This window comes from Myotis lucifugus, unplaced genomic scaffold (assembly GCF_000147115.1).
Source record: "Myotis lucifugus unplaced genomic scaffold, Myoluc2.0 scaffold_2, whole genome shotgun sequence".
Taxonomy (NCBI): domain Eukaryota; kingdom Metazoa; phylum Chordata; class Mammalia; order Chiroptera; family Vespertilionidae; genus Myotis; species Myotis lucifugus.
In genome coordinates this window covers 6,231,278-6,250,970 of record NW_005871050.1, presented here as the reverse complement: position 1 = coordinate 6,250,970, position 19,693 = coordinate 6,231,278, and the positions used below count along the sequence as shown (strand labels likewise).

At 38.1% G+C, this 19,693-nt stretch overlaps 1 protein-coding gene across 1 annotated transcript in view; it reads right to left on the bottom strand.

Moving 5' to 3' along the window:
• The window catches only part of GPC4 (glypican 4), a 120,175-nt gene that overhangs the window by 3,245 nt on the left and 97,237 nt on the right, over positions 1-19,693 (bottom strand). Inside the window, exons 3-7 of the mRNA XM_006082079.3 lie at positions 18,949-19,340; positions 6,766-6,931; positions 1,449-1,579; positions 1,210-1,356; positions 204-340 (exon numbers count right to left, since the gene is read on the bottom strand). Of these exons, the coding sequence (XP_006082141.1) occupies positions 204-340; positions 1,210-1,356; positions 1,449-1,579; positions 6,766-6,931; positions 18,949-19,340 (973 nt within the window). The remainder of the gene's footprint in view (positions 1-203; positions 341-1,209; positions 1,357-1,448; positions 1,580-6,765; positions 6,932-18,948; positions 19,341-19,693) is intronic.

Genomic DNA, 19,693 nt, shown 5'->3' with positions numbered 1-19,693 from the left:
AAAGTTTTGCCCCAGTACAAGTAAGTGGGTACCTTCCCAAAACTTCTACAGTACAACCCATTCCTAAGAAACTCTAGAAGCCTTCCATGTTGTTGCTACCTACCCTGAATTGCTTCTTGATTGACAACTGAGGAAACCCTCCCTGAAGGTTACCCAGGCATTTAGGAAGAGAGAGATTGCAACTCCATGCAACTAAGGCTAACCTGCTTTTGCCTTTTCCATTCCAGCAGTCATCCTCATTGCCATTTCCCGCAGCCATCCTCTCATCATTGCAAACATTGCTTGGTAGAGAGGACCAGAACTTCTTGGCCTGCTTCAGTTTCTCCTTGACATCAGTAACCTAATTAAGAAAAACAACAGAGAGACCTCTATAAAGCAACACAAAACTACCTTATAGATGTGCCTTTTGATCATTTCTAAAGTATCTCCAGAATGACATGCAATTCATTTTCAACTTTAGTCACCAGAGAAAAATGAAGATCAAATTATACTTAGAACTACAAAATCACTCAAATAAATTAAAAGTTGAAATATTCGGAAGGAGCTGAGCTGCCTGGATCCACTGTCCACTTACCTCTTCATTGATACTACCATCTGAGGCCCACCAGGTTCCATACCCTGTAGATACAATAAGACACAGACTCTTCCCACAAGACTTTTATGCTCAAGCTCAAACTTATATATTGTCCACTCTGTGATACTTACCTTTCCCTGCTCTCCGTCTCCTCCTCTATGTTCTTTCCTACTACTAGATTTGAAGCACATTGCTGTGTATAATGCAGTCCTGCTTACATTTTCTTATCCTTCTCCCAGCTTATTATTAACTATATATATCACCTTAGTTAGTAAGCTGGAATGTCTGCATTTCCCTCTCTTTTGGGGCTTTTTTAGCATAAGGACCTATCTTATTCTTCTGAGCCACCCTGTAAATGCCACAGTAGTGATAGGCTCATAGTAGATGCTTAGTAAATGCATGGTAAAACAACAGGGGGGAAGGAGTTGAAATTAAGACTTACTGCATCACATTTTCTAGACTACATATGAACTTTCTCAGCTAGAAATGAAGAAGATTTACTGACACATTCAATTTGCTTGAAAAGTTTCGCCTGAAAGGCCCACACTTGCAAGCCTTCCAACTAAAAATGTATTTTGAACAAATATTTTCAGTTTTTTGTCATTAAACATGGCCATTCCTGGCAAAGTGCTTACCAGTTGGTCCAAACTAGTGCCAGCTGCTGTGGTTGGGCGTTCCTCAGGGTGATATGGTCTGAAGCGAGCACTAAAGGCACTTTCAGAGATGGAACGGGAAATGCGTCCAGCTGGGAGGGGCTTTGGGGGTCCACATCCCTGAAAAACCTGCATTGGAGCAGCATGATCATATTAGGGAAGTCACATCACAAACTGGAGGGGGCCCCCAGCTCCCTTTTCTAAAATCCTGCCTTCATTACCTTCTGAGACACTTGTATACTATTGTCCTGCATGTTCATAATGGCATCAGAAATCTTCACATCGATGGGATCCATGACTGATTCAATGTTGAAAGGGCCCTCTAGCCTCTCCGCCACCATTAGCATTGCATCTAACATGAGGTTTGGGGAAGAATAATACAGCATAAAAAGTAAATAATTAGTTCACCCTTAGGTAATCAGTCTGATTATTTTACTGTTTCCTGGGGGAGGAAGGCGAAGGCATACATCATAATTAATGTTTTTATATCTATTTCTATTACGCCAAACTATACTAAGTCACTATGTATTGCCAGCTCCCTAAAGTGTGAAGTGGCCAGATGAATGCTTCATTCTCCAGCAAGGAAACCCAATCAGGAATCTTCCATTATACTAATTTTTCATTACTACATGTGCCAGTGGCTGTCACTGTGAGGCTCTGAGCTAGCTCCCAGCTAACAAACCAAAAGCTGGAGGCAGAATAACATGCCAGCTCTCTCAGACTTCCTAGGATCTTTTCATTTCAGGTTCCATTTACAAGTCAAAAATATACATCACTTAAAATCCTGGCATACCAACATGTAATTTATTTATTTATTTATTATTATTATTATTTTTTTAGGAAACCCTTCCAGATGCCTGAGAAAACACAAATAGAAGTATTCCTCCGAATTCTAATGACTTTAAAGAATGACAGTTTGAAAAATACAATTTTTGGAATAAGAAAAACTTCCCATTTCAAATATAAGGGCTTTGATTTATTTTATAACAAAAGATGTACTGCTCTGGATGAAAACACAACACGAGGCAGCACACACAAACCACGTACTCACAGCATATCTTCACTGATTACTCAAGTCACTTTTACATATTGGCAGAGTCTGGAATGTTTTAGCACACATTGACTCTCTTAAACAAAATATGCTGTACTTGTTTTCTTGCCATGCATGTTTGTTGGGATTATGAGATTTTGTATTTTGGCCTGATACTTATTGTGTAAAATTAAATGAAATTGAAAACGTAATCATGTTATCTCCACTTTATACTCGAGTGCTTAAAGCATGGCAGGAAAGGATAATGAGGCCCACATTATCCACAACCTTTAGGTAGTCCAAGGACAGGGGTTAATTTCCAGAAGATTGTCTGTGTCCTCAAAGAACACTGCAGGCCACAGCTGAACTTCTACCTAAGCTTTCTAGTGAAAAGGAGTTTCAACATCAGCATATCAATGAAATCAAATTTGGTCATCAACCTTTCACCTTCAACCTAGAACAAATGCAACACGGCATTTTAAAGCACAGGGTCATTTCTCTAAACTACAATTCCGATGTCACAAACCACAAATAGATTTCCGTGAAATGCAATTTTTTTACAAGTAATAACAAATGAAGTTTCAGGTTGCATTGTGGTAAGCACCAATAAAGTGACGCTTCCAACCTCTAAGTAAAGCCTGCCAGCATGAATATACCATTGTACTAGTGGAGAGAAAAAATGCTTTTGATGTGTTAGCAAAAGGAGACTTTTGTAAACAAGTGGAGCACAACTTAAATGTGTTCATCATTGTCAAAGCAGCAGGGCTGCCACGTACAGAAAGCACATTCCTTCATAGTTGAGAAGTCAGCTCTTGCTCCAAATAAAAATATTATGAATAGACAGATAATAAACATCCAAAAACGCAGAATTTAAACAACAGAAAACAGCGCATTTTGTAACTACTTATTCCCCTAGTGGTGAGGAAAGGCCAGATCACTAATGTGTTTGTGAAAGACTGAAAAGAAACATAAACCCCAATTCACTGGCTGTTTGGCGTCTTTGTAAACTCTGAGCCGGCCATACAGAAGGGCCTGGGAATGGAGAGTGAAGCTGGGCCTTTGTTGGGGCCGGTGCCATGGCGTTGCGTGTTGCGAGGCTGAAGAATGCGAATGAGGGCGAATTCTGCTTGTGGCCTGTAGCCCAGGAGCCAAAGCTGCCACTAACCCCTGGGGAAAGTCATGATTGGTTATCAACTGGGCTCTTCCTTGCAGCAGCCAGCCCTGACTAGAAGTACCAATCTCAGTCCAAAGATGGTTGGTTTGGAGTTTTGGTTTTCTTCTGGTTGAACTAGGCCACAGGTCTCATTTACAGGATATTTGATTGTGTGTCTCCTGTCAGGTATCGGCTGGTGTCTCCACCAGCAATCCCAATATCCCAATACGAAATTCCCACTGGCAGCAACATGTGACATTAATAAGATTGGCAAGAAGTCCAACAATGTTAACACTAATACAGTATGTGATGGAGGACAAACGGGACCTAAGCATAATTTATGACTCTCCAGAAACTGACTTTTTTGGTTGGAGGTGGAGAGCAGGAAGAGTATTCAAACTGAAGGTTTCATAGAACGAATCTCTTACAAAACCAAGTCCAAGGTGTTTCAAAAAGTTGGATCCACCCTGATAAAGGTTGACGATACTTTAATAGATGCAGTTAGAGAGAGGAAAGGAAGGGCATGACAACCAGAAGGCAGATTTGGAAAACTCATTCTTAGTCTCTTAAAGGGTCTAGTCCAGTGGTTCCCAACCTTTTTGGCCATGCCCCACCTAAGCATCTCTAAAATCCTGATGCCCCCGTGATATATAATTCTTATTATTCAAAAAGTGAATTCCTATTCACATGGAAGAAGCCTTAAAGGCCATTAACTTGGTCTAAACAAGCTTCCAAAGAACATGGCATCCATGAAAGAGAAAAATAAAAGAACAAAAGGACAGTTGAAGTACTGAGGAAGAAATCACTAAGAAATTGTTTAAAAAATAATAATATGAAGTGATATGAAAAAATAGCAAATAAAGTTTCAAAACATAATAGAGAACTGAAATGCATAAATGTCACAATATATATTTATATACTGTATATGAGGCCCCTAGAACCATAAGAAATGCAAAAAATTCACTGTTAATAACTCATTCTCAAATTGCCCCCCTTAAAAATCAAATTGCACCCCCTGTGGTGCGTGTGCCCCATGTTGGGGACCACAGGTCTAGTCCAACTGCAGGATTTCAGTGCTCAGGATCTCAGCACTGAGTTGCTCCCCGCCCCAGCAACAAAGCCATCCCTCCTCACTAGGGAAAGCGATTCCTTTTGCACTGGCCTCACGACTGGACTGGAAGAACAAAAGGCAGTTTCCCGACTTAACCCCAAGATCTGATTTAGAGAAGTGGGAGAAAAAAAACCTTTGACCATTCATTAACTGCAATCATATAAAGGGGAAAGAAAAATTCCTTACAAAGAAAAAAAACACCTTACAGCACGTATGGCAGAGGCATGTAAATTGGGGCTGAATTCTGCAACCACAGAGCAAATTAATTAGACCCTTGTGAAAATTCATGAAAAAGCACCGGAGATTAACAATGTCTATTATTCTTGGCCTTTTATATCAGCTTATTAAAATAAAGAGTAAAATACCCATTAAACATAAAGTTTAAATACAATTATACACCTCAGCCCTCCAAAAAGTATCATTTAAAATAACTGAGGAAAATTAACTCAGAAATTCTACCAATTTCTACTTGTGTTTAATTTTACTTATTGAAAGATAACAAATGTCATTTTTAAAACACACAACAAGAACTTAAGCCCTCCTTGTTTTAGGTAACCTTATTGAGAATATTTATTAAGCAAGCCAAGTATGGTTTTGATTTCATATGAACCTGCAAACTCTTGGAAATATATGTATAAGAATTTGTATTTTAATACAGGATATGAGTTATAGTTTTGGCCAGAATATTAGAATAATAGGATAGTGCAAATGGCATGCCCTTCTGCACCTTATTATTGATGTGTCTGCAGAAAGGTTAGCAAAACTAGATCACTGTCACATACATTTTTTGTACCATGTGGCAAATTCTATTCCTTTTGCCCAGAGAACTAGTGGGCTAGAAGTTATAGGGGAAAGTGAAAAGGCTACTAACTTAAAACAAATAAATGTAGCAAAAATAAATTGCAAACTTGACATTTGGGTATGGGGTGACAGTGGGACTAAAAAAAAGAGAAATAAAAAAACATCAACTTTAGATCTGCAAGTGCCATGGGCTTTTATTTCCATTTGGAATATTTTAAAGCAACACTCTCTCCCATGCTTCATTCTGGGCATGATGTGACATTTGTGAGTGTATGTCTTTGCTGGTCTTACGCCTTCCCTTTCATGGGATTCTGCTTTTCTGTGCATAGAAGATTTTTTTTCAGGTCTTCTAGCTTTGAGCTATTTAGGCTACAATTGTGCTGAAGTGCTTAATATTCACATCTTTTTCTTTCCTGTGTCAGTGTTAGCAAGAATCTGTTGGAGCCAATTTATTGATGCACTTTCAAACAGAGTTAAAATGATAATTAGCTCTCTTGCAGACTAAAAAGCATTCCCCACAACCAATCCCCACCCCCCCCCCCCGAAAAAAAAGCCAGCACATTGCATACATGTTCCCGTGATGTGGACAAATAAGTGAAAAATAGATGCTTATAAAAATACTCAAATTCTGCAATTATGCAAATGTGACTGGGGATGGAAAAAAATCTGAGTCTGCTCGTATGAGCTATTAGTATGTGTGTGTGGTCCAACTAGACCCTCAGTATTAGGGGCTTCAACACTGATGCTTCAGGACTAACATGTGTATTTGGTAGGCATCAAGGGAGTCAATGAGTGGATATTTAAATCATCCTTAATTTATCCTTTCCCACAAATCATAATTAACCCTCTTAGAAACTGGCCACTTCACTACACTGCTGTCTGGGTTCCAGTAATGGTTTTGTAGGTTTTAAGTATATGCAACAATATTTACCTCTAAAATTATCAAGGTAAACATTTTTCCATCTCATCAGAGTAGCCTGTTATTGTTAAATCCTCTATAGAAAGAGAACCCCCTAAATTTCTACAGTCATATTTCACTTGATCCAAATATCCAATGGGTATCTGGCCAGTGTGCAGAAGATTTAGTTGCAGTGTAACAGATACAATATTTTCAAAGCCACTTTTGCAGCATAGTGATGACTGTAAACTACCATTTTATGGATACTAGCCCATGATGCATTACCCAAACTGGCCTTTGGGGAAAAATGTCAAAAGCCATTTTCTCATTATTAAAACTTAGTATTCACTGAGTCAAATGTCTTCAAAATGCCATTATTAGTTCAAGGGAACATTTACTTGTAGAATAGTATGAACTTTGAGTAGAGTTAAAATGGGCAAACATTAAATAACAAATAGAAATTTCATAGCTGACAATTGCAATACTCCTTGTGGCAGGAAGCTGAACTATTTCCAGCGACACAAATACATGAATCGCTTGCTCACCTATGAAATTGTTCCACTCAGAATCAAGATCTCCTTGGTTGGCCAAACAGCCTCTCATGATGTTCGAGCAGTAGTTGTAACATGGCTTCACAGTCACTAGCCCCTGGCAGTGGGAGCAGTAAATCATCTTCAACAAGGCTTGGGTACACTGGGCTGTGGGTGTTACCTAATTTGGGAGAAGAAAGAAACAGTGTTGGGAGCAAAGATAGACACAGGAGTTGCAAGTCTATCAATATGACCTTGAAGGCTTGGCCATGACTTTAACTTAAGAACAGTTGTGATGAATCACATTTAGCAGGCCTGGACTGCTTCCTGAAGAGGTGAAATAGAGCAAGGTTAGATAAAAAAGAAGGTGGGCACTGGGAAGAAGGATTGGGGGAAGATAGGGATTAACATTGCATTACCTTAAATAACCAAGCTCCAGGTACTCTCTGTAAACTCTCACTCCTCCTTCCTGTCTCTCAATCTCTGTCAGCCACATATGCACTCTCACTCACATTCAATGACTCAATTATTTCAAAGTTCTTTTACAAATATCTTTCCAGGATCATCCATGAGACGCATTAGTAGAGGCTACTTTACCTGTCCACTGTGCATGGCTTGCTATTATGGCCTCTACCATCACTGTGTTTGCCTTGCCAGACTAGAAAACACCTTTCTTTTCAAAAACTGCCTTTGAAACTTAACCCACTAATCAAGGTTTAGAAGGGTACCCTCGAGTACTCGGGAGGTATAAATGGCTGGGGTGAAAGCATTTCCAAAATTTTTTTCTGTATGAATAAAGGGCACAATAGAAGCATAACAAACAAACAACAAAAAAAAAACAAAATAAGGGTACCCTCGTATGTACTCCATTCTATACCTATAGTTGTGCAGAAGGCAACATTAATGTAATCTACAGGGAAGAATATGAATAAATTTAAACTTGCAGTTACGTGAGGGCCTTCCAAAGCTTGGGAGCAATAAAGCAGAGTCCTCAGGGAACACCTGCTGAAAAAAGTGGGACTGCAGTTAAATTTTGAAGAAGAGATTGGATTTAAGTTATTAGGAAGAACATGCAATTTGAAAGCACTAAATGAACAAAAGCTGCAAGAGAATGTATCAAGCATATCCTGGCATCTTAGAATGGGGTTGAGGAATTGTGGGAGATAAGGTTGGATACATAGGAAGGAGTGTGTGCATGGACAGAATTTAAAGGGGCTTCAACATCAGGCATAACCAGACAGGACTACTGAAAGTTCATGAGGAAGGGGAAGAGCTAGGGTGAAAGCAGTACTATACTAGATTGGACTGGCCATCCTCTGCAGAGAAATGAGACTTAGTTTCATCTTCCTACTTTCATAAAGTGAAATTATCTTGGGCATGGAATTGCTCATACCATCCTGTCACTCATTTCCATCAATGCTTAGAAAGCATCCTGGCTACGTATCACAGACTGGCTGCTAACCAAATATTCTGGTCTCCCTATTCTCTCTGCCCCACCCGCCTCTTTTGGAGTCAGTATCAGAGGATTAGTGCATTCCTCTCTATCAGTACCAACCAGTTCTGCAAACACAGACTTTTGAAAGCAGATACGGCTGCAGAGAACAGATGCAGGGATACAGGGCTGTACAGCAGTGCACTTCACCTGCTCGGGGTGTGATGTTGCATACCACTTATCAACAGTACCCTGAGGAACAGAAGAAAAACTTGCCCCCTCTTATCGCAAACAGCCTAGAAGAGGGGGAGAAAACATCCAACAACATGGTAATTATATACATGAAAGTCAACATTCCCTATGAAGAAGTAGGATTTTTCCCCAATTTTAACCAGTCCCAAATGTTTTCCTAGGCACTAAACTAGTCTTTTTGACTATATATTGCTATAAAATCTTTTCTAACCAATACCCTAGAGGAGTGGCCATTCTAGATAGCTAGGTTTTCTGGATAGATTTAAGTTCATTCCTTTAAATAAGTCACATATAGTTAAGACTTTGATACTTGTCCACCCCCTCATTTTACAGATGAGCAAAAAGGCCTGGAAAGAGGAGGTAGATGGAGAATTATAGAAGTCTTAGAGTTGGAAGGGGCCTTAGAGATGAGAGTAGAGCTCTCACATTTAAGGGATAAGAAAAGCAAAGCCAAAGAGATGAATCGACTTGCTGACAGCCACCCTGATACATTTGATTATAGTACTGCACCTTATCAAACCTTTGGGATGAAATGATTTCCCAGATGTATCATGTTTCCCTGCCTTTTAAAACAGAATATATTAAACTCTTATAGTAGGCATCAGTCATTTTTTTCTTTATCTTAGTTAGGTTCAGGTTCCACATTGGTGAGACTACTAAATAGCTGGATTTTAGAGAGGTAAAGAGTTATTATGTAAATGCCTAAGAAAAATCACACAATGGCACATGGAATTTATTGAATATTATGCTTAAAAGGAAACAATACCCTACTATGAAGAAATATAGAAGGCCAAAGTGTCAACAAATAGTTACTGAACAAATAGTTATGTGTCAGGGATTATTCTGGAATGTATTTGTGATCAGATAACAAGGCAAGTAGGAATTTCTATTTTAGAATATGTAACCTGTTCGAGAAAATTTGAAGAAATTCCAAAATAGTATAAGCCTTTAGGAAATAAACAAAAATTTTAAATCCAATAGTTACATTCCAGAAACATTTTTTCAAATAAGTCTTTTTCTTTTTTTTTAACTCTAGGAAGCAGTCCACGATATTCTTAGTTCAACTGTAAATCTAAATCACTCATGCAGTAGACCTTGTAGTACCCTCTCTGAAAGTAGGTTAATGGCTCAAGTTTTAAAAACAGAGACCACACTATGACACAGTAGAATTTTATTTAAAAGAGATTATGGCCCTAACCGGTTTGGCTCAGTGGATAGAGCATTGGCCTGCGGACTCAAGGGTCCCAGGTTTGATTCCGGTCCAGGGCATGTACCTTGGCTGCGGGCACATCCCCGGTAGGGGGCATGCAGGAGGCAGCTGATCGATGTTTCTAACTCTCTATCCCTCTCCCTTCCTCTCTGTAAAAAATCAATAAAAATATATTTTAAAAAAAGAGATTATGAAGCTTGGTTTAGCGGAGTTTTTTCATTTCATTCTTTGGCAATGTACTGTCTCATGTGCTGCATATGATTTGTTGTTTAACTACTAAAAATGATTACAAGGAAGTGGCTCTAACATGCTATGGAAACACTAAATAATACCAGAACTAAGAAGAGAAATGGCAAAGTTATAAGAAAACTGGGACAAGAAAAGACATATATATGATATACCAAAGTTGGAGATAATCTGTTTTTTGACTAACAAGCACTAATCAAACAACCAGGCAGTATTTTAAATGAAGGGAATTCAGAACCCAGGAAATAAACCCCTCATGTGGGATGATGAAGCCCTAGTATAAGAAAAGAGTTGTAAATAGTCATGAGACATAAAGAAACAAGGGTTCCAGAGAAAAAGCCAATAATGTGACCAATCCTCAAGTCTTGAGTCCCCATTCTTGCCAAACTGCCCAAGCTCAGGATGGTGAACTTAAGAGTGCCAAAGACCAGCACTACCTCTGACTCTGGACTATCCCAGGGGATTAAAAAAATAGCTGACTTCTTTTTGGAATCTTCATGAGCTTCAAAAACCCAAAGGGAAGAAAAAGCCAAACAGCATTTGACACTTCTATTTAAATTACCTTGTGGAGTTTCTTTTTTTTTAAATATATTTTATTGATCTTTTACAGAGAGGAAGGGAGAGGGATGGAGAGTTAGAAACATTTATGAGAGAGAAACATCAATCAGCTGCCTCTTGCACACCCCCTACTGGGGATGTGCCCGCAATCAAGGTACATGCCCTTGACCGGAATCAAACCTGGGACCCTTGAGTCCGCAGACCGACTCTCTATCCACTGAGCCAAACTGGTTAGGGCTCTTGTGGAGTTTCTGGTAGAAGTCTTGGATCTCCTTGATTCAATGGTGGCTCTTGTTTGTCACATCATGGTACACCAAGCTCTGGTGGGTGCCCCTTCATTAGCTTTCAGTGGTCTCTTCACCATACCAGGGCAAACCTTTCCCCAATAAACAAATATAGTAGTGGACTAAATCATGCCTTGTTCTGGGAAATAATTTTTAATAGAAATTCAAGTTCATTCACAGTCTACTTCCTTATAATATTCAAAATCAATTACTTATTTACAGAAGTTGTTTTATTCCAGAAGACTTAAGACCAAGTGATAGATCATGCCACATGGGGATTCACAAAAGGGTAACCATGCTCCAAGATCTTAGTATAATCTTCAGTTATGTATTTATTCTCTATGTATGGCACGCCACTGAAAATGATCTATCTGATTGTTCCTTTGGGTCACAGCACTTGACTAACATTTGATATATTTTCCTTTTGTTTTGAAGGGTCTGTTGAGCTCAGATGTCAGTGACCTCCAGAATCCATTGGGCTGGAATAGGAGTCAGGTGGGGTTATTATTGCTTTTATAAAAGTCACATTTCAGACCTCTTTTATAGATTAAATAGTTTCTCAAAATTATATTGAGAAAGAACAGGAATAGGAAAACTGTACACTCCTCCCTTCCCCCTTTGAACCACAAACACAAAGAATAAATTAATGTTCTCAAAAGAGAAAATGCTTCATTAATTCCTATGGTTTCATGATCATGAAAGTATTGATGTCAAGATTCAAGAGAAAAATATTCTGTTATTTGTCAGAATAACTTGTGTATTGATAACTTTCATTGGATTTTAATCACTTACATGATATACATATGTTCCAGGCTCTGTTCTAATGCTTTACGCATTTTAACTCATTTAAAGCCTTAAAAAATAATGAGATGAGTTTATCATTTCATTTCACAGATGAGAAAGCAGAAGCCCAAAGAGATTAAGGAGCTCACAGCAGAACTTCCAATAAATGGCCAAGATTTGAACCGAAGAAGTTTGGTTATAGAGCAGCTACCTTGGACTCCCTTGATGGTTATCTGAATGATTTCTTTTCATAATAGAGCATAGGAACCCTAAGGGAAATACATGGAGCTAGACCTCCATAGCTCCTAGACCTAGTACAGGGTATCCACATACAGTGAGCACTCAGTATGAGGCTGGATGTTTTCTAGTAAGAATTTGCCGTTTTCAAATGTATGCAACTGTTCTATGTGGAACAATATTGAATGGATACTTGGATGATATTATGTTGTTTAATAATAAACAATAATGAATTATTCAGTCAATGCTATATCCTTCCCTGGGTTCAATATGCTACAGGGGTAACAAAAATACAAATACACACACACACACACACACACACACACACACACATACATACATACAAATATACATGGATATAGATATATACAAATATACATGAATACAGATATATAAATTTAGATATGCAATATCACTCATCATAGCCTGCTCACAAAGTAAAAGGCACAAGTAAACACTGCTAAATATGGAGAGAAAAGATTTCACTTGAGTAGAACAAAACAGAAAACAACACATTTACCAAATTTTTAACATTTTGAAAGAATTTCAGCTAAATGCAGCAGTGGTTACTAATTTCTGCTAGAAAGTGTGATGTTATTTATAGAAGAAAAAGGTTTTGACATTATTTATATAAGACTGAGGTGTTTTTATCTGTTTACTTGGGGAAAGGGAGCAGTATGATAGAAAGGGACCATCATCTGGACTCAATACTTCTATATGAACAAATCAAAATCTATCTGAGTTACTAACCCATAATGACAATACATAATAGCTAATTTTCAAGCCTTATAAAATCCATCAAAACTCACCAAGGGCTTTCTAAATGTTAGGGTTAGGAGGCGCCTTATAATTTAGATTTTAGAAGGCAGTCTATGTTTCATGGTCAAAGTCAGTGGGGGAAAGAATCCTGATTTCCTTTTTAACTTATTAAGACTTAAAAATACTTATTCCTGCCTTCCTCGGGATATACATTTAACATGACATCTGTACACCATTTCTGCTTTTAAAAGCCTTTGCAGAAAAGTCCCTTTCTCTGCAAAGACTCTTCTAATATGAATCGAGCCTTTCTACAAAATAATCTGCATTTTCCAAACACCACATTAAAAACTACTGCAAGCATCCTGAAAAAAGAAAAACACTGGAGCAGTACTCTTCATGCAGCCTGGATTTCATTTCAGTAATTCAGAATGAGCCTTAAGCCACATTACACAGTGATGGCAGTCAACATGCTGCACTGAAGTTAAAAACACATTTCCTTTTAGTTTATTCCAGTTCCAAACATACATTCTGCTGCAACATTTTTTTCCTGCACAGCCAATAGTACCAAACAAGCAGAAAAGGTCTAGATTTTATCTGTTGCTTGGTAACATAAGCACCCAATAAAAAAAAACAGGAAATATTTCCCAAAATTATGGTAAAAATATAAAAAAAGAGATAGGGTACCCAAACATGTGGTGAGAAGTGATGAGTTTATTCAACAACTTCCTAACTAGTTTTGAAGTCAATATACACACAAAGGAAGGAGGATGAGATGTTCCTATTTCCCTGATAACAGAATGTTAAAGACATAACAAAATATATGGAATAAGCTAGAATTCATTAAATGATTGTAGTTAAAACCGAAGCTGCATAAATACTTAAAAGTATGTCTTGTTTTGTTTCAAATTATTAGACTCACTTATGACCTAGAAGTCAAAGCATCATGGAATCAGTCCCCTTGTAGAAGACTCTATTTGTTTTGAGAATATATAATCTCAATTTATTCAGTCCTTAACACTTTCCACACTTTTAACATCACCATCTCCATTGCCACCATAGCTAGAGTCCCACCTTCTTCCTGCAATTTCAGTTCTTGAGTTGGAGTGAAAAAGAATAGTAAGGGTTAAATAAATGTTTATACTTTGTTTCTTAAAAGCTTTTTATATTGACCATTTATAAAAGTTGTATTTATAATGATTCAGGGAAGTGACAAAATAAATTGTGTAGTACTCTTGTAGGTGTTGGGCATTTTGAATAGACTGAAATGAAGGGAGAGCAATGGAAATTGTTTTCAAGGCAGGACAGTCATTAAGACATCACAATAGAAAGGTACTGATTTCTAATTATAGTCCCTGTAGTTTGGGGTGGGGATGCAGACATAGCCCCATTATGTCAGTGTTAATTGAAACCATGAGAATGCAACTCTCTTTGGCATAGGAGCTATTAATTTTCATGGTACATGTAACCACTTGTGCATTTCGAAAGACCAAAACAGACTTCACCCTTCCAGGCAAAACTGCTACAAGCAGGTAAATAAGAAATGTCACATGAACCATGACAAGTAAAGATGGAATAAGTAATACAAAGATGTGTAGCACCAGGCTTTCTTGAAACATCTGTTACTAATTAGGTCTTTTCTGAAGTTTGAATTGTAAAACTCAAATGGAGTAAGCTGAAATTACTGGATATTTTGGGCCCAGAAAAACTGAAGCTAGACAAGTATACTTCAACTAAAAAGTGACTTTCTCTTGAAACAAGTTAGGGTTGCTGATGCTAACAGCCTTTAAATAGCTTAGTGATAATCAAATCATTGCTCAACATATAACCGCAACCTTTTGTTGCAGAAGTAAACTGGAAAAGCAGGACATCCACTAATGAAGAGGTGGTTGGGAACATCTTAAGTACGCAACAACTAGCCTCAAGACCGAGATGCTTTTCATATTTGAAATTAAAGACCTTTTTCTAGATGAAGTAGGTGAGGTGGCTCTCTTTAATTAGGAAATACATTCTCCACTCTGAAAGGTCTTTTTTCAGGCCCAAGGTAATTAATTCTATTGGACAGCAAAAGAAGGAATGTTGTTTATCTCTTAGATTGCTGTAGTTTCATCTGCAAACTACATTTGGGATAGCAGTTAGCAGGAGTGGGAACCCACATGAAAAAATACTGCTTAGGTACCCAAACTGGTAGAAAAGTTTACTTATTGTATTAATCAAATGTAGAGTTTTCAGCATGTTCAATTTTAAATATGTTTTTGACAGCCAAATTATTTATTGTCTTCCCATACCACTGTACCTTAAATAATAATAATAAAAAACACCTCATAGACACAGACAATAGTATAGTGATTACCAGAGGGAAAGGGGTTGGGGGAAGTTGAAGAGGGCAAAGTGGGGACAAATGGTGATGGAAGGAGATTGACTTGGGGTGGTGAACACACAATACAACATACAGATGATGCATTATAGAACTGTATCCTTGAAACCTATATAATTTTATTAACCAACATCACCCCAATAAATTCAATTTAAAACAACCAGTTTAACTGGTAGGCATACTCCAAAAATTAATAAGAAATATTTCTCAAATGTGAAAATATTCCTATATTCCTTGTATGCTTCCTCTAAACAGAAATATTACATAGATGATAGATTTTTAAATATAATTTATGTTTTAGCACCTTTAAAAGTTGATGTGATTCCTGAGTGTTACTATTACATAATTTTGATAACCTAACCCAACTTCATTGAAGGATTTGGTTTCAAGTTGATCCTTAGGTCTAGAAGAAACTCAGTAGTGAAGCAAAATATTATTTTTTAAAGTTTCCAATTACAACACTTAGTCATAAAACAGTGTTGTCAACTAAACAATTGGCAAGTAATGTTTATTCAAAGTAAATTAAGTGCTATCACTTGTATCCATTGTATTCCCATATAACTATGGAAATATCTTGTAAGCAGATATGAAAGTACAATGAATATGGAATAGAGATAAATTCTTTAAAAATTAGAGTTATATTTAGAAAGTAACTTTCTCAAACAATTTAACAATACAAAGTTACACAGGAAATCTATTTCCTACTTTAAAAAAAAATCATACCAAAGGACCCTCAGAAATTGATTGTGACTATTTCATTTTGGGTCGCATACTCTTTATTGCATAAGCAAGGGTGTCTGCAACTAAATACAAAAGTCAACCTTATTAATTTCCTACAGTTAATTTTGAGAACCATGTGAAGAAGAATACAACACAGGGGATCTACATCTGCTTACTTCTCCCTTAAGGAGCTAGGATGATGTAGACAATGGCAAGCTTTATACCCCTCAATCTTCTAACCTGCACTGAGTTCTATCTAAACTGCTTCCTTGTTTCATCAACCACCCTCCACTCCAACTTGGACTTTCTGGAATCTCAGTTCCCTAAGGGGGTTCCAACCTTGCAAAGTGAGACTAAGAACAAGACAGGCTTGAGCCAGCTCCCTGGTCCTTCCTAAGAATCAATTCAAAGGAAGGTGGGTGGTTAATGTAAATAAACCACAAACAACCAAACACTTGCCTTTACTTGTATGCACACACATGCAAACCACACAGCAGCACCTTTCCACCTATTCAGCTTAGGATGAAACGAAGGAATTTTTTAAGGAGGACAAATGTGTTATGTGAACTACACTGGAAATAAGTTTGGTCTGGATTAATTGTGCCTTGTTGGGGGACTCTGACATGAGCATCTCCAAGATTAATAATGGTTGCTGAAATGGGCAGAAGTTCAGGAACCAGATTATTTCTTCAATTATAACAGTCATCTCCCCACTTGCTCCCACCCACTCCCATATGCCCCAAAAATGTTTTGCAATTTACAATAAAAATATCAGGGGGAAAAAGACTAACAAAAACATGCTGGAAAGAATTGTTTCCTGACAGTTTCTGGCCCAGAGATAAGAGAACAAATAAAACTATAATAAGTGCAACCCATCACCAAATCCTTTTTATCTCCCAATTCCAATATGAAATATCCTATAAGCACCCATCTACACTAATAAAAGAGAAACATGCAAATTGGTGTAACTCTGCTATACCCACCAGCTAATCAGAGTGACTATGCAAATTAACCCAACAAAAATGGAGGTTAATTTGCATACACAGGCGCAGAGCGAAGACTGAAGGCTCTGGCTGAGTGAAGACTAAAGACTGAAGAGGCTTGGCTTCTCCGCTGCGGCCGTACCAAAGGCCTGGGTCCCGGGTGCCGGAGGAAAACCAGTGCCAGCAGCCAGGGGAAGGAAGGCCTATTGCACGAATCTCTTTGTGCAATGGGCCTCTAGTTTTTTAATAACTCACAATTCTTTTTTTTAATATGTTTTATTGATTTTTTACAGAGAGGAAGGGAGAGGGATAGAGAGTTAGAAACATCGATGAGAGAGAAACATCAATCAGCTGCCTCCTGCACACCCCCTACTGGGGATGTGCCCGCAAACAAGGTACATGCCCTTGACCGGAATCGAACCTGGGACCTTTCAGTCCTCAGGCCGAGGCTCTATCCACTGAGCCAAACCGGTTACGGCAACTCACAATGCTTTAGCATGTCTATCTTCACTTTGGTGAATGTTAGTTTCCTCACTACCTAGGGTGACCATGCATCCTGGTCTGTCCAAGAAAGTTCTGGTTCCTTATTAAAAATTAGTGGCAATGTTGTCTGGGTAGGATTGCTAATAAGCACTTCCTGATCCAGACATTAAGTGTCCTAGTTTGGGCAATAAATTACGTGATACTGTAACACTAAATGAACTCTCTAATAGGCAATCAGGTTAATATTCTGGTGTTTATAATGCTGTCTAATTTTTATTGACTACTCCTCTAGTCCTCAAAATAACCAAATGACCTAAGTATAAGCTGTTGTCCTTTTGTCTCCAGGATTTCTAGAAATGCACTAAAATTTGGCTTTTCCTTTGAGGGCCTAAAGGTACTAGCACTAAGATAAATCTTGCAAAGATAATTTTGGCCCAGTATATTCTATTTCTTCACTGGTACTGAGTGATGAAAGGGTAGAAGTGGAAAGGCCTTCAAAAAGTTTTCAACTTATGCCCTAGTCAGTTTGGCTCAGTGGATAGAGTGTCGGCCTGGAGACTAAAGGGTCCTGGGTTCGATTCTGGTCAAGGGCACATGCCCGAGTTGGAGGCTCCATCTCCAGTAGGGGTTGTACAGGAAACAGGCAATCAATGATTCTTTCTCATCATTGATGTTTCTATCTCTCTCTCCCTTCCTCTCTGAAATCAGTAAACATATTTAAAAAAAAGAAGTTTTCAAATTTCATCTTGGTGGGGTGGCGTGGGGTAGACTGTGGGGGAGTGAAGGAACCACAGAACCTTTCCCCCCTTCAAATCTTGCTCAAAACCCTACAGCATAAAACTGAGAAAAGCAAAGCTTCTCTGGTGGAGCCAGGAGATAAGGTCACAGATTTACAGTCTCACCCACTAGAAGACACCCATCTCCCTTGCCTCTCTTCTCAAGGAAGCCCCTGAAGCACCTCCTTAGACCTGGTTCCAAAGAACACAGTCTGAAAAATAAAGGTCTAAGACCAATTCCTTTAATTTACAAATGAAGAAAATGTGGCTCAGTTCATCTGCTTTTGCCCACATATTTCAATTTCATCTCCTCTACTGGTAATTCCATAAACAAAGCTATAAGTCAAGAGTGGGTGGCCGACAATGTCATCGAAAACTGTCTTCTTAAGGTATATACCTTATAACAAAGAAACAGCCCTGGCCGGTTTGGCTCAGTGGGTAGAGCGTCAGCCTGCGGACTGAAGGGTCCCGGGTTCGATTCCGGTCAAGGGCATGTACCTTGGTTGCCGGCACATCCCCAGTAGGGGGTGTGCAGGAGGCAGCTGATCGATGCTTCTCTCTCATCGATGTTTCTAACTCTCTATCCCTTTCCCTTCCTCGCTGTAAAAAAATCAATAAAATATATTTTAAAAAAACAAACAAAGAAACATACAGCAATGGATGTTAAGTGCTTTTCTAGACTACAACTAGTAGACTCAAACAGAGTCACTCAAAACAACCTAATGTGGAGCCTGTTTGTGAATGTTTCTTCCTCTGGAGGGAAAATGGAATAGGAGCTGAAAATGAGTAAGAAGGTATTAAACCATTTTAAATTAAGGTTCCAAAGTGAACATATATTCTACTTCTAAGAATAGCTACCAAAAAAAGCTACTGAAAAGAATGATAATGATATATGAAGATGTTCATCATAGTATTGTTTATAACTGTATAAGGCACATGTATAAACACAAAGTGTAGGAGAAAAGAGGCAAAAAGAATTGAAAAGGAAAGAAGAGTTACTGAAGCAATGGAATTCTGCTGATTTCTTTTTCTACCCCTCCTAAAGTGTCTTTTAAAATGAAACCAAACAAAACAAAAACACAGAATGCAAATAGCACTTACCACAGAGACTTTGCTTACTACATCTCTTGCAACTGCTAAGCCTTGAGCAAAAGTACGGGCTGCTACAAATGCACGAGTAATTTGTAGTTTCAGTTTCCGAGGGACATCTCCAAAGGGCTTCAGCTGCTCCGTATACTTGCTCACACATTCCAGATACTCATCTGTGAAGTGGTACTCCGAGTTCACCAGGCGGAACATCCGCTCCAAAAGGCGAGCCCAGAAATCATTTAGCATTTCTTCCAGGTTCACATTTCCCACCACATAGTAGCGCTTCAACTCTTTGAAGAGATCTTTAAATAGCTCAGAATTTTGCATGTATAAGTGGCCATATGTCTTCACAAACATGTCATTCAAGGATTTTTCTGCATTTTCAAGTAGTTCTTTAAAGAATTCTAAAAACAAAACAATAAAAAAGAAAAAGGTTTTCAGTAATTAAATAACCAAGTCTTTTTCCAGGTAAATTTGAAATAAAAAATCATTAAATTTAATTGGAAAACATGCTTGGATATAGGGTAGATTTCTTTTGGTGAATGTGGCATCTCTGATCATTTGTCAATGAAAAGAAATCTATATCACAAAATCACACAAAGAGAGGTAGAAAAATGGAATTTTAAACTAACTTATCAGGAGTCAGTATAAAAGAAATATATGTATACACACACACACACACACACACACACACACACTCATTCTTCTCTCTTATTCAGTCACAAGATAAAAAACTAGAAAAAAATCGGTACACGAA